This window comes from Pyrus communis, chromosome 3, assembly GCF_963583255.1.
Source record: "Pyrus communis chromosome 3, drPyrComm1.1, whole genome shotgun sequence".
NCBI lineage: Eukaryota > Viridiplantae > Streptophyta > Magnoliopsida > Rosales > Rosaceae > Pyrus > Pyrus communis.
In genome coordinates, this window is record NC_084805.1 from 27391541 (window position 1) to 27403783 (window position 12243).

At 38.1% G+C, this 12243-nt stretch overlaps 3 protein-coding genes across 13 annotated transcripts; all 3 read left to right on the forward strand.

Moving 5' to 3' along the window:
- Positions 1-1030: 1030 nt before the first annotated feature.
- On the forward strand, positions 1031-3169 carry LOC137729736 (uncharacterized). Its single transcript, XM_068468746.1, has 3 exons — positions 1031-1396; positions 2507-2665; positions 2761-3169. The coding sequence occupies exons 1-3, from the start codon at positions 1385-1387 to the stop codon at positions 3037-3039; spliced, it is 450 nt and encodes a 149-aa protein (XP_068324847.1). The 5' UTR covers positions 1031-1384; the 3' UTR covers positions 3040-3169.
- A 597-nt stretch (positions 3170-3766) lies between these two features.
- LOC137729737 (protein NUCLEAR FUSION DEFECTIVE 6, mitochondrial-like) lies at positions 3767-6415 on the forward strand. Of its 11 annotated transcripts, none has more exons than XM_068468751.1 (5): positions 3767-3993; positions 4099-4220; positions 5333-5404; positions 5507-5560; positions 6168-6415. In XM_068468751.1, exons 1-3 carry the CDS (start codon positions 3836-3838, stop codon positions 5350-5352), a joined length of 300 nt encoding a protein of 99 aa, XP_068324852.1. In that variant the 5' UTR covers positions 3767-3835; the 3' UTR covers positions 5353-5404; positions 5507-5560; positions 6168-6415. The 11 variants fall into 11 exon arrangements, with proteins under 11 accessions (XP_068324852.1, XP_068324854.1, XP_068324850.1 ...); XM_068468753.1 differs by lacking the exon at positions 6168-6415 and adding an exon at positions 5918-6155 and having other exon boundaries at positions 5489-5560; XM_068468749.1 differs by lacking the exon at positions 6168-6415 and adding an exon at positions 5918-6155.
- Positions 6416-7637: 1222 nt separating this feature from the next.
- On the forward strand, positions 7638-10624 carry LOC137729607 (protein DEHYDRATION-INDUCED 19-like). The gene is made up of 5 exons (XM_068468585.1): positions 7638-7995; positions 8100-8239; positions 9115-9192; positions 9290-9576; positions 10203-10624. Exons 1-5 carry the CDS (start codon positions 7911-7913, stop codon positions 10309-10311), a joined length of 699 nt encoding a protein of 232 aa, XP_068324686.1. The 5' UTR covers positions 7638-7910; the 3' UTR covers positions 10312-10624.
- Positions 10625-12243: the final 1619 nt, after the last annotated feature.

A 12243-nucleotide genomic window follows, 5' to 3' on the forward strand; every position in this document is an offset into this window, starting at 1 on the left:
ATGACGAGGAGTCTGTCGGGAGTGGTCGTTGAGCATGACGAGGACGAGAAAGAAAAGATAGTCTTAGTTAGTCCCATGGTTATTGGGGGGTTTCGCTAAGACCTCTTAGTGAAGGGTTTTGTCCATACTAGTCCCCTTTAGTCTCATTAATGTTAGTCCCAGCATGGAACAAACACGGTATTGGACTAATAGCTAGTCCAGTCCAGTCGAGTCCGACTTAGTGAGGGCAAACAAACGCCCCCGACAATTTACAGATGCCTGTTTTAATCTGCAATTTTGACCTCTTATAAATGCATTATCCATTTGGATACAAATTGAACTCAGTGTACTGTTTAAGTAGACAATTAAAGGGTTTACAACTTCGTTCACTTGTAAGTAATAAGTTTCAAATTTTACTAATTTGAATCACAGAGTTCAATACCTGATTATTATAATTGACATATTACTTGACGTAACTGTATAGAAAGAAAGTAGGACCACCCTTACCCCAGTACTGTTCATGATCGGTCCTCCAACCTATGAGAAAGTTCTTGGAAATGTCCCACAACTTTATGCAGATGCAGATCCAAATTCCAATCAGGCACCAACTAAGCTCCCGAGTTCAATTACTCCGATCTTTCGTTGTCAATCGTATAAAAACACGAAAAATGGTTTTGTTTCTGTCAAATTATTTTGAGTAGCAATCTGCACTCAATATTCGATCTTGATCATGATTAAATATCCGATTAATGTTAACATGTCGAACAACCCAAATTAAAGAACTGCAACATCACCTATTTCTTCTGTTACTTAGTCTATTTGCAGTTGGCTTTTGGAAAAGGTAGCAGAGATTGCTCAACAGCTTCAACCTCCTGGCGTAATTACCTTAATAAGTATATTTTCTCATGCCTCATTGAAGTCACCTAACCATTTGATTGCCACATGGCTTTTAAATTATTGTACTCGGATTCAATAATATTATTAATTATCATTTCAATGTTCAGCAATTGGTTTAGCGGTGTAAGTCTCTAGTTGATTTGATGAGGTATCCGATTTGTAAGGACTTGAGGACAATATATATTTGTGGTGAGTTTGATTATAAGTTGAAGTCTACCGTGACTTACGAGGTAACGGTTTATTGTGAAAGTATCTTTTGAATATCCTCAAGATTAGTGGTTAAACTGTTGATTTATAGGACAGGTTGAGGGGTTGTGTGAATTTGCAGTTAAATTAAAAGGTTGAACCGGACATGTAGGGCCGTAGCTCATTTAATCAACTGCTGTAGTATTAAACAAAACAAGCCTTGTATTTCCATATATCGTTTTCTCTCATCAGTGTGGGTATTCCGTTCTCCTGTGAATATATAGTCTTCTCCCTTCTTCTTCTTGCTCAAGCTCTTCAAGCCATGGTCACAGATGTAAGTAAACATTCTGCCTGAAGGACTTATAATTCTTTCGAATTTCGAAATGTGTATTTGTTTGTTAATGCTTTTGTCAAGTTTGTTTCTTCTCTGTGTTCTTGGTACAGTGTTTGGATAGGATTATAGGACTGATGAGAACTGAACTCAGTTTGCTGTCTGCAGATGTGGGTTAGACTAGTTGGTCGGGGCAGTGCGTCCACCTCCTTGTACCTAAGTTCAAATCTCCTCCCCATAGATTATAGTAGTTTTAGATATATGGTTTGCTTCTGGCTATGGTTTTGGTCACAGGCTCACAGTTGCTGTTGTTGGATTCGGTTTTGTTGAAAAAATTATTATTTCTGGCTTTAGAAGGCAGAACTGGAGACATGCATGCTTGTTCTGTATGAGTTCAATTTCAAGGAGGAAGAAGAAGAAAATAGTGTAATTAATCAATCTTAAGACTTTAGTTTTAAAGAAATGGTGTCCAATGTTCATCTCTCAGCTTGAAGAGATCATGATTGGAGCTTATAATTTGCCAAAACTCAATGATTCCATATCTTAATTATTCTTTGTGAAGCATGATTTAGATAACATCAGGAGTCTTCTTCCTAACATGTTTATCGAAAACATTAGTGTAGCGATTTCGACGCTCATATGCACTCCAAACTGAATATTTTACGATTTTCTCTTCAATCGTAGGAGGAGTATAGGAGGCTAAAGAACGAGCTTTAAACTGCTAGCCTAAAATTATTGGATGCGTACCATGTTGATGCTAGATTAAGACTGCTTTACTTTTCCAGTAATCTAATCCTGCTTATATATTAATTAGAAATCGGTTGAGCTGCAGACATTGAGAGCAGGTAGACCTAAACAATGCAACTACTTTATAGGTCTAATCCTTATTAATCAACTAATGGGGTTTAATTTTAATAATCACAATTAGGGATCTAATACTACTACTGATGATTCCCTCTCTTCCACCCTAATCCCTGCATTTTCATGCACAATCTTTGATCATTTTTTAACAAACAAAACAACTAGGATTTGAGCCTAAAACCTGCATTTTTTCTGTTGCATTTCTTTCTGTAAATCCGCGATCCGCTAAACGTTGAACTGTTAAATCCCCAGGATCATGACATGCACCATGGATGGCCCCTAGGGCTTGAGATTATGAACGTGAGACTTAGAGTGATGGAGAGCTTACCAGCTGCAGTTGTAGGGCGCCGGTCCTCGCACGTGCCCTCCGCCAGTTTCACCTCCTTCTCGTCCTCCAACCTTGACACCGAGGTAATCCTAACTGACTTTCTTTCAAGTGATATGGTTTCCCACATTGCTAAATCGTTCCCTTCTCATGCAATGTGATTGTGTAATTCCCCAACTAGTCCTCAGCATCCTTCTTCCAAGACCACAGCACGTCACTAGGTCGTCTGATTGGGATTGGAACGGGTGATAGAGGACGTTTGTACTTACCAAATTCCATTCGCTTCGAAGAGCACGAGAGGATTTCGATTAAGGGTTCGCATTCTGAGGTGTCTACGAGACATCGAGTGGACATGTCTCGGCGTATCTGCATACCGTTGCTGCTTTGTGCTCTGGTAAAGATCAGCAGGAGTAAGAACAAGAGCAAGTCAAAGAAGGAAAAGTTTGATGGCAGAGGCTAATTTCTACACTTCCATACGATGAGAAATAAATTTCACTTCCTTATTATCGTGCCAAATTTCTGTAGCCATTTTGTGTACTGAGTTATTCATTGCGACTCCATATTTTATCACAGTTGACATGTTAATTGAGTGTCCCGATGAATTTGAAATTCGACGAAAATATGAGGGTATAAAGTGTAATTTACTCAACAATAAACTAGACGGAAAACAAGGTTTAGCATTTCCCATTTGATAGACAAAGCAAAATATATCTTCCTTCTTATTGGATTAACAATAGAGAAAGACGAGTTGTCAAATTTTTTTAAGGGATGGAGTAGACTAATCAAAAGAAGATTTATCGTGAACGTTCTTAACTATTTGAGTTACAAATTAAATATCATCGTCATTTGAAGTTGAAGATTTTATTTTTGAGAAGTCGATATCTTATCATAAACTAGTCTAACTAACAATTAAAGAGATTCAAACTTGAGTGCAAAAAGACAAACACACTGTCTTAACTAATTGTTTTTACGAAATTCAAGGTTTAAAAGAAAAAAATTGTAATGTAACGAAGATTCAAACTCGGTCATAGAAGATGATGACACTACTTACAACCGTTAGATCGAGACTGAACTTATGAATCACACTAATCACAGCCTTCTACTTAGTACCCCAATCATCATATGCCACCTCCTTCGCTCATAGGAGTAGACATACACCCGAAACACACCAGAACGCTCCTCTAAGGTCCCCAAAACCTTCTTCCCACCCCTCGCAAAATCCTAAAACCCCAAAAACCATCAACCAGCCCACAGCCATGTCGTCCTTCGCCGCCGCCAGATCCGTCCTCCGCTCCTCTGCGGCTCGAACCACCGTGGCCTCGAGGCTTGCCTCCGCCCCCAGACCCAAACCAGCCTCCTCACCATTTCGCGTCCCCAAACCAACCCAAAGCCTGTCGGCTCCTCGCATTTTCAGGTAAATCGAATGCTCATCAATCCCTAAATCTCATCACTTTCAGTATTAATTGTACTTATGCATTTGAATTGTGCTTTAAAAATGTGTGATTTGTTGGTTTTGAAGGTCGCCTGTGGAGTTGAGCTGCTGCGTGGAGACGATGCTTCCGTACCACACAGCCACAGCCTCTGCATTGCTCACTTCGATGCTTTCCGTCTCTCAGCGCTCCTACGGTTGGACCCCCGAAGGTATTCCCTCTTTTCCTTTCGATTTTTCGATTGATGATTCGTGATGGGTATTTGCTGAATTGCATTATTTGTGGCATTGGACTTGGAAATTGCTTGTCTGCTCAATTACTTGTTTCTTGTTCTATTCATGTTCTTTGTTTGTGCACTGAGTTGTTCTATTTCGGATGTTGGAGCCAATTGGCAATCGTAATTGTCATAAGCAAGGCTGTGAATTGAACAGACAAAACGTTTGCGTTGTAGTTTTTCTGTGTATTGGTTGATGATTGCTTGTCTGTGGTCTGAAGTTCGAGTACTGTGGTTTCCTTTAATTGCAGAGTGTTTTCTCCTTTGTTCTTGAAGTAAAATCGGGGGTCCTTTAGTGATTCGTTACTTGTCATCTACCTTAGAATTCTAAGGAATGCGGGTCATTCAGCATTACTTCAAGTCTATCTTTTAACTATTTCTATTTTAATTTTTGCATAAGGTATTAAGGCACATTAAGATGTGGGCATTTTACATGCTCAAAAGTTTTAACATTTTGGCTACAATGATGGCCTAATTGTTAATTCTTCAACTTTCTTTTCTTTTTGTTTGTCCGAGAAGGGGGGTGATGTTGGATGATCATGGATGGAAGACTTAAAATCAGTGAGACAATCCTTTTGCGTATTTTGTTCCAAAATTTCTTCCTTTTCTTTTGGTCTATGATCTATCTCATCTTTCTCTCTATCTCTTCCCATCTTGCACAATGAAAAGAATGCATATGCTTTTTCTTTTGTAGGGCAAGACAAGACTAGATGAGGATCAAGCATCAGATATGGAGTGACTTGGATTTATTTTTGTTGTCGACTTCTCTTTAGTAGATTAGATAAGAAGACTTGCAGTTTACAATTATCTTTTGTTGACTTCTATGTTTAAAATTGGGTTTTCCTCCAATATAACGTGCTTTTTGAAAAATTTGCATTCACTGACGATGAATTAGAACACTGATGTTTTTATGCTGATACGATCCATGAAACTTTGAATGGCAATGAAAACTCTAGCTGAACTACTTTTCTTTGTTATTTGTTATTCATGGCAGCATAGACGTATAAGGATAGAATTAGTAATAACACTGATTTGTTGTATTCACTCAGATTGCAATGATGATGTATGATGAATGTCAGAGGGTTCGAGCAAAGTTTTATGTACTTGCGCTCTAAGACAAGGTGGTGAATAAAACTCTTAAATTTCTTGATGTAAAAGGAACTAAAAATTAAATTGGTGCTTCCTAATGGGTTTTTGGTTTAAAGTCTTTTATCTATTTGTAGTGTGATGATGGTGATGAAAAATGACGACGATGATAGTGCTTCCCAATTAATTAGGTCAAGAACTGCACTTTTGTACATTTCGGTTTCACTTCAATTGATGGTTTCATTGAGTTTTTTGTATGATAACTGTATAAATTACATATTTACTCTTTACTAGAAGATACACTATCCTTCCTTGCTAATAAGTCGTCACTTTGTCAAATTTCAAGGGTGATGGGTGTGCTAGATTCTTCTACATGCCGAAATCTGTTAGTTGCATGATCATATTTTGCTTCAACTTTGATTCTAACTCATATAGACAACCCTGGACCTAGAATATTAATTGTATTCTTCCCACTGCTTTGGCCTTCTGTTTCCAAATCCTTCCGATGCTGCTTCTCTTCTTTTGACTGTACCTGTTTCTTTGTTTAGGGCTGTGATGATTCCTCATTAGCAGACTTCAAAATTTGGCTCGGAGACTTACCACGTTGCACTTCTGTTTACCTTGCTTATGAAGTTTAAGTTGTGAACCTAATTGTTTACTTGGAAACAAATGTCTAAACTCCTACTTTTGTCCAATCATGTACTACGCTTTCGTATGAACTGCAAATTATTGGCCAAAATGGCTGCAAGTTTCTCATAGTCTTCATAAAATTTACGATTTTCTTTTCTTTCATTGTAGATGGATGATTGTTATCTGTTGGGATGCAGTGCATCGGTCGTAGTTTTCATGGATTTCAATGGACTTTGTAGGACTTGCTTGAGGCTTGAGGCATGCTTCATCCTAGTTTAATCCACAGAATCATACTTGTTCTGCAATCATTCACGAAGTAGATGCCATGATGATGATTTACGTTGTCTTTATAATTAAATTTTCGATCTCGGAATCCCGATGATATGACGAGGTTGAGGTCAAACATTTTGATGCAATTTCCAATCTCCGGTCTTCTTGATATGTTTTGCGTTTTAGATAAGGGATAAGCCAGTTTAACATATTCATATTCCATGTGAAGTTGTGGAGACCTCTAGGGTGGACCACATTTAGAGCAGCCGGACCACGGAAGTTGTCTGGCTGCTCTCACAAACAGAGCCCCTTGCGTTTTGGTGGTTCCATTTCAGTTTTACTGAAGTTTCTATCTCCGAATTGTTTGAAACCCTAAACAATCTTACCATGAAGCACGGTAGTTTCTATTAATTATGTCTCACCCAACGCACTGGTCGGTCGGACTCGGAGAAAGCTGACCAAGTCGTCGGACCTCCTTGGTCCATGCAGGGTGAAAAGTTTGACTTCATGAAACGGCCAAATTTCTGATTGACCTACACTTAAAGCCTTTCGAGACTTTAAATTTTGAAAGACAAATCTCAAGGGAAGTTGAAAGCAGTTTGACTCCCTGTAACCAAATTCAATCAAGACTCCCAATATGAAGAATCACCGCAGAGTGGCTCAGTGGTTAGTGATGGATTTTAAGTCCGTATTTCATATGGCACGTTCTAAATTTTATTCTTGGTATTGGTGAATCGTACGATGGTGATCAAGGAGAAGCTGAAATGTCTTTGTGTCTTTTAGTCACCTGAAAGGTAGATTGTCATGACAAAACCACCAGTTACTTCTTTAAAAAAATAAATAAATAAAAAACACGCTGAAGAAGAAAATGTGACTATTTAAATGGAAAGATATCCTTTCTGGATCCCTTTTTCATCAAATCCAGATAATCAACTAATTCGCACCCTTGAAATTTAATTCAACAGCTACAAACTCATTTTAAAAATTATAATAACTTTAACCGTTTGATTAAATTTCAAAAATCTATATTACTTAGATTTAGAAGAAGGATCCAATAGGATCTCTTTCCTATTTAAATTACATTTGACACACATAATTACAATTTTTAATACGAATACGGATTCAATTTTAATTAGACCGCCAAAACTAAATACAAGGACGGGAAATGCGATATCTTTTCGCATTTGCTTTACGTCGACTCCGACACTCAGTGCTGACCACAGAAATTAAATATTATTCGCACTTAATTGCCCTTAATTATTATTTAAAGTCAGTCGTCAAATTATCCATAGTATTTATTTATTTATTTAGTTATACATGCTTCCAGAATTTTAATTTAAATAAATTTATATATATATAATTAATTCTGTTTACATATGCTTCCGGCCGCCTTCCTTCTCAAGTATCTCTCCGTCTCTCTTTCTCCGTTGGTATTTTGGAGCACACAGATCAAACTTCAACAATATTTCAGAGAGAGAGAGAGAGAACCCAAATAATAACCACCGGCTTTACAAATGAAACCTTTTCTATAATTTGAAAGAAAATCTTTTATCCAGAATTAAAATTTAAAATCAATCAAAGAGCTCAGCTTTAGCACCTGATCGAATCGAACCGAGTCGAGTCAAGTCGAATCCGTCTTCAATGGACTCCGAGTTCTGGACCTCCCGCCTCGCCGCCGCCAAACGCCAGTACACGCTGCAGCACCACCACCAGAGCTCCCACTTCGGTCCGTACGCCCCTCTTCCTCCTCTGTTCTTGTTTTTCATTTCTGATCTCTATTTACTACTTTTCATTTTTTTTATTAATTTCCTGGAAAAATAAATATTATAGATCGGTTAAGCATCGATGATTTCGAGGTAGAAGACGAGGTCCGACCCGACTTCCCGTGCCCGTATTGCTACGAGGACTTCGACATCGCGTCCTTGTGCTCCCATCTCGAAGACGAGCACTCCTGCGAGTCTAAAACCACCGTACGTTCTTACTTGTTGTCTTTTTTTCTGTTCGATTTAGTTTTTGTCGCATAAAGTTTCATGATTTGGTTCCTCTGGAAGACAAAGTTATGATCTTTGTTTTTCGTGTCGGTCAAATGTTATTACCCAATTTGGAAATCGATGATTGACTTTTTGATTCATCAAAGGAAGCACGCAACTACATAACTGCTTAAAAATCGTACCTTTTCCTCTTATGGAAAGAAAGAACAAAGAGTATGGTTCTCTTTTTCCTGAAATGTTTGAAAGGATTCGTACCATGGTGAAACGAATTGATTTTGTTTCTTGTTTTCGGTTGATTGCATGAGGAGTAAATACAACCGAATTTCCGAGATCAGCTAAATCGGGTACATCTTGTATATGCAAGCATATGATGCATGTCTAAACTGAAAATGGATTTCGTTGGTCAAATGCGTGACATAACTGATTTTCGCACTCCCATTTTGTCACTCTGCATCTCTATCTCTTTGATTCTTGCCTTTGCATTGATAATTCGAACGAGAATCAAGGGATATAAACAAAGGAAGGAGTGACGAATGAGAAAACAGTGGTGCGGAAATCATTTCCCATGATGATTTATTTGATAGACCGTTCCATAGACTGAAATGTGTAGCTAGTTTATCTTCATACAACTCAAACAAGCTGGGAAATGCATTTTCGGATTTTATAGAATGCCTAGGGAAATAGGAAATTTATTCGAACTCTTGTTGCTCAAGCAACCTCAAATATTTTGATCCCTGAAATTGATGGCAGATGATATTAACTGATTTCTGGTTTTCATCTATATTTTATTTTTATTTTCGTCGATATTTCATGCGAGAAAGATTTATGCTGTTTTTACTTTCTCGTTTTTGCAGGCTTGTCCCATTTGCTCCGTTAAAGTTGCGCGAGACATGTTAAGTCATATCACACTGGAGCATGGACACTTGTTCAAGATATCCTTTAACCTGGAATTTAGTAAATTGGTATTCCTGACAATATATCCATGTACAAAAGCTTGATTGCTCTTTTTATTCCTTGACTGAATACCACTTGCAGAGACATCGCAGATTGCGTAGAGTTGCTGTTCCTAATAGTCAGGCACTGTCTCTCCTTGGACGGGATCTTCGTGAGGCTCATCTCCAGGTGCTTCTAGGGAGCGGTGGATATCGATCAGAAAATGCCAACGTGTCTAATGCAGCAGCAACCGATCCATTCCTGTCATCACTTATTTTAAATTTCCCTGCATCAGGAGCAGATGAAATTTCAAAATCTGTGGTAACCGCTAATGAGGACAGTTCCGCAAAGAATGCGGTGCCATCACATATTTGGAAATCAAGGTACCATTTCACCTTTATTACGAACTGTGTTGTAATTGACTTCTGCTGCATCTTTCAATAGCCATTTAATTTTTCAATTATGATGCATTACATAGTTCTCACCATCGCACAACTGTTTGAATGCTGATTATTACCTTGTTGGTACCTTCCAATGTATAGCGTAAATTTATTATTTCATGTACATGGTTCTTTCTTTCATGCAAAAACTCGTTGTGCGTGGTATGGGTGCATCAAAATTTTTGGTTGAAAAAATCACCAACCTTGGTCCTATAGTATGGCTAAACTGTGGGGAGGGGGACTGAACTCGGGTGCATAGGGAGGAGCATATCCACTCCCACGTAAGCCGGGGTTCTCCTATTTAGGCAAGAAGAAAAACATGTTTATGAATTTACACATGATTAGTGTAACCAAATCACTCAATTTATATGCATTTCTTAGTTCACCTAAAAGTACAAACAATGATAATAAATCAGGAGTTAATGTAGTCAGATGGTGAGGAGGATGATCCGTTGATTCCCCATCTTTCCGGATTAATGCATGCGCAAGGCCTTTAATGCTGTTCTTTGAATCTGAAATATGTCTCTCCCTCCTTTCTCCGTGTCTCTCTGTCTCTCTCTATTTTGCAGTTTTGATCCTTCCTTAAGTTATGAAGAGCGGGAGAAAAGGATTCGACAAGCTACTGGAAGGGCTGGTTTCATGCAAGATCTGTTTCTCTCAACACTGTTAGGTGACTAATTGGAGACAGTAAGTTGTTTCTATGATAATAAAAATGATCTGTTATTCAAAATCTTGTTAAGGGGAACTTGTCAGGCGGGAGATTCCAATGGTTCAGCCCTCTTAAACAACCGTATATGTGCCTCGTATGAGCGTAGTTATGAGTGCTTGATCAAAATAACCTGTCTATTGTCAGCACCTTTTCCTTAAGAACGCATTGCGTTCTGACGTAATATTCGTTGTCTTAGTTAATGGAGAAGATTAATTTTGTGATAGTTTACGGGCTTTGTACGTGATATACGGGTGAACGAAGTATTTCGGCAGATAAATTCAATTCTGATGATCCAGGAAGATTTTCACTGCATTCTGTTGTTGAATCTAATATCATTGAAAATTTCTACATTGTATAGCAAGTTCGTGAATCTAATATCATTGGTGCCCCTATGTTTTTTTGGCCGGAAAATTTGTCTGACAAATCTACATAACGGTGAAACAAAGTAAGATGTGATTTTTAGTCGGCTAATCTTTGTTGGTCAGATAGGTGACGTGGTTGTGGTGGATGAGATTATTGGTAGGATAGAAAAATGAATAAACCATGGCTTGATCTTGACGTGGGTTTACTACCAAACAGGATCCCCATGCAGTGACGGACTAACCCGCCATCCCGTGCACATACAACCAAACCTACTAGCACCCGGTTTACCCGCAGTTCAAGTTACCGAGGTGATATTTTTGGTGTTGTCTGCGAGTATGTACACTCGCGTCTCTCTTTATAACGTGACAAAGAAAATAAACTCGTGAGGAACATATTGTTCTTCCTTGATGCGTGACAAAAAAAGGGAACCTGCAGCTATTTTTTCTATCCGAAACGTGGAGGGGGTGAATAATTGTTTACCCTATATTCCCTTACAACAGAGCTTTAATTTAGCTTGGCTACCACAGAGAACTGGAGGACCACAACTTGGTATTGATGTCACTACAAGTATATTAGAGAATGTCTTTGTTTAGACTACCGATAATAGCTCTTTAAAATTTTAAAAAGAGGAGTTTGTATCTCAAACGATTAAAAAATATGCTTGTCTGAAGTTCGATTTTATCCTCTTTAATATGTGTTGTTTAAAAATTAAAAATTAAAATAATTAATACATTAAGGCTTATCCTATGAAGAGCTTTTAGCGTGATCAGAACACAAAGTAGCACACCACGTGTCATTAAACACTTTAAAAAAATTCTCTCTAATTACATAATGACATATAACGTACTATCTCGTGTTCCCGTCACTTGAAAATCTCTCTCTACTCTCACACTGCCAATGAATTTCCGTCCTTGGGATGGAAATCGAAAGCAGTACCAAGTCAAATTTGCATCAACTTGTATATGTAATTACACATATATAGGACAACAAACATGCAGACCAATTAAGGAAGAAAAAAAAGTCTTTGGATAAACATTTAGCCTTTCTACACACACCTTCTCTCTCTCTCTCTCTCTCTCTCTCTCTCTCTCTCTCTGAGTCTTATTCAGGAGGAGAAGCGTCTGAATTATAAAATTAAAGGAGGAAAACGGAGAGAAAGATGATGGTGGGGCTGTTTGTGTTGGGGTGCACCGGAGTTGTGGTGTTCTTTCACGGAGCCAGTTTCTTGTTCCACCTTCTTACCCAACACCTTGCTGTTCGATCTCTCAGGTAATTATTTAATCACTAATAATATATATGATCATGATCGTCTCCTTCTAATCATCCCTCTCATCAGATTTTTCAATCCTTTTATTGATTATTTTTAGTATTATGTTTGCTGATCAATCTGTGTAGGGTTTTGTAATTCTCCCCATATTGTCGGAATTATTCATCTCCTTCTTTCTTCCTTTTTCTGGACTGGAAATTGTTAATCTCTTATCTTCAAATGTACTAATTTAGTTGTTTTGTTTGTTTGTTTTCCAGTTTTCTGGGATTTG

Bases quoted from the DNA above. Each gene is read 5' to 3' on its own strand.
- LOC137729737 (XM_068468748.1), top strand. From the start codon at position 3,836: ATGTCGTCCTTCGCCGCCGCCAGATCCGTCCTCCGCTCCTCTGCGGCT. The intron at 3,994-4,098 runs GTAAATCGAATG...TTGGTTTTGAAG, and splicing joins TCGGCTCCTCGCATTTTCAG to GTCGCCTGTGGAGTTGAGCT. The intron at 4,221-5,332 runs GTATTCCCTCTT...GTATTCACTCAG, and splicing joins CTACGGTTGGACCCCCGAAG to ATTGCAATGATGATGTATGA.
- LOC137729736 (XM_068468746.1), top strand. The intron at 2,666-2,760 runs GTAATCCTAACT...TTCCCCAACTAG, and splicing joins CCTCCAACCTTGACACCGAG to TCCTCAGCATCCTTCTTCCA.
- LOC137729607 (XM_068468585.1), top strand. From the start codon at position 7,911: ATGGACTCCGAGTTCTGGACCTCCCGCCTCGCCGCCGCCAAACGCCAG. The intron at 9,193-9,289 runs ATATCCTTTAAC...ACTGAATACCAC, and splicing joins AGCATGGACACTTGTTCAAG to TTGCAGAGACATCGCAGATT. The intron at 9,577-10,202 runs GTACCATTTCAC...TCTATTTTGCAG, and splicing joins TCACATATTTGGAAATCAAG to TTTTGATCCTTCCTTAAGTT.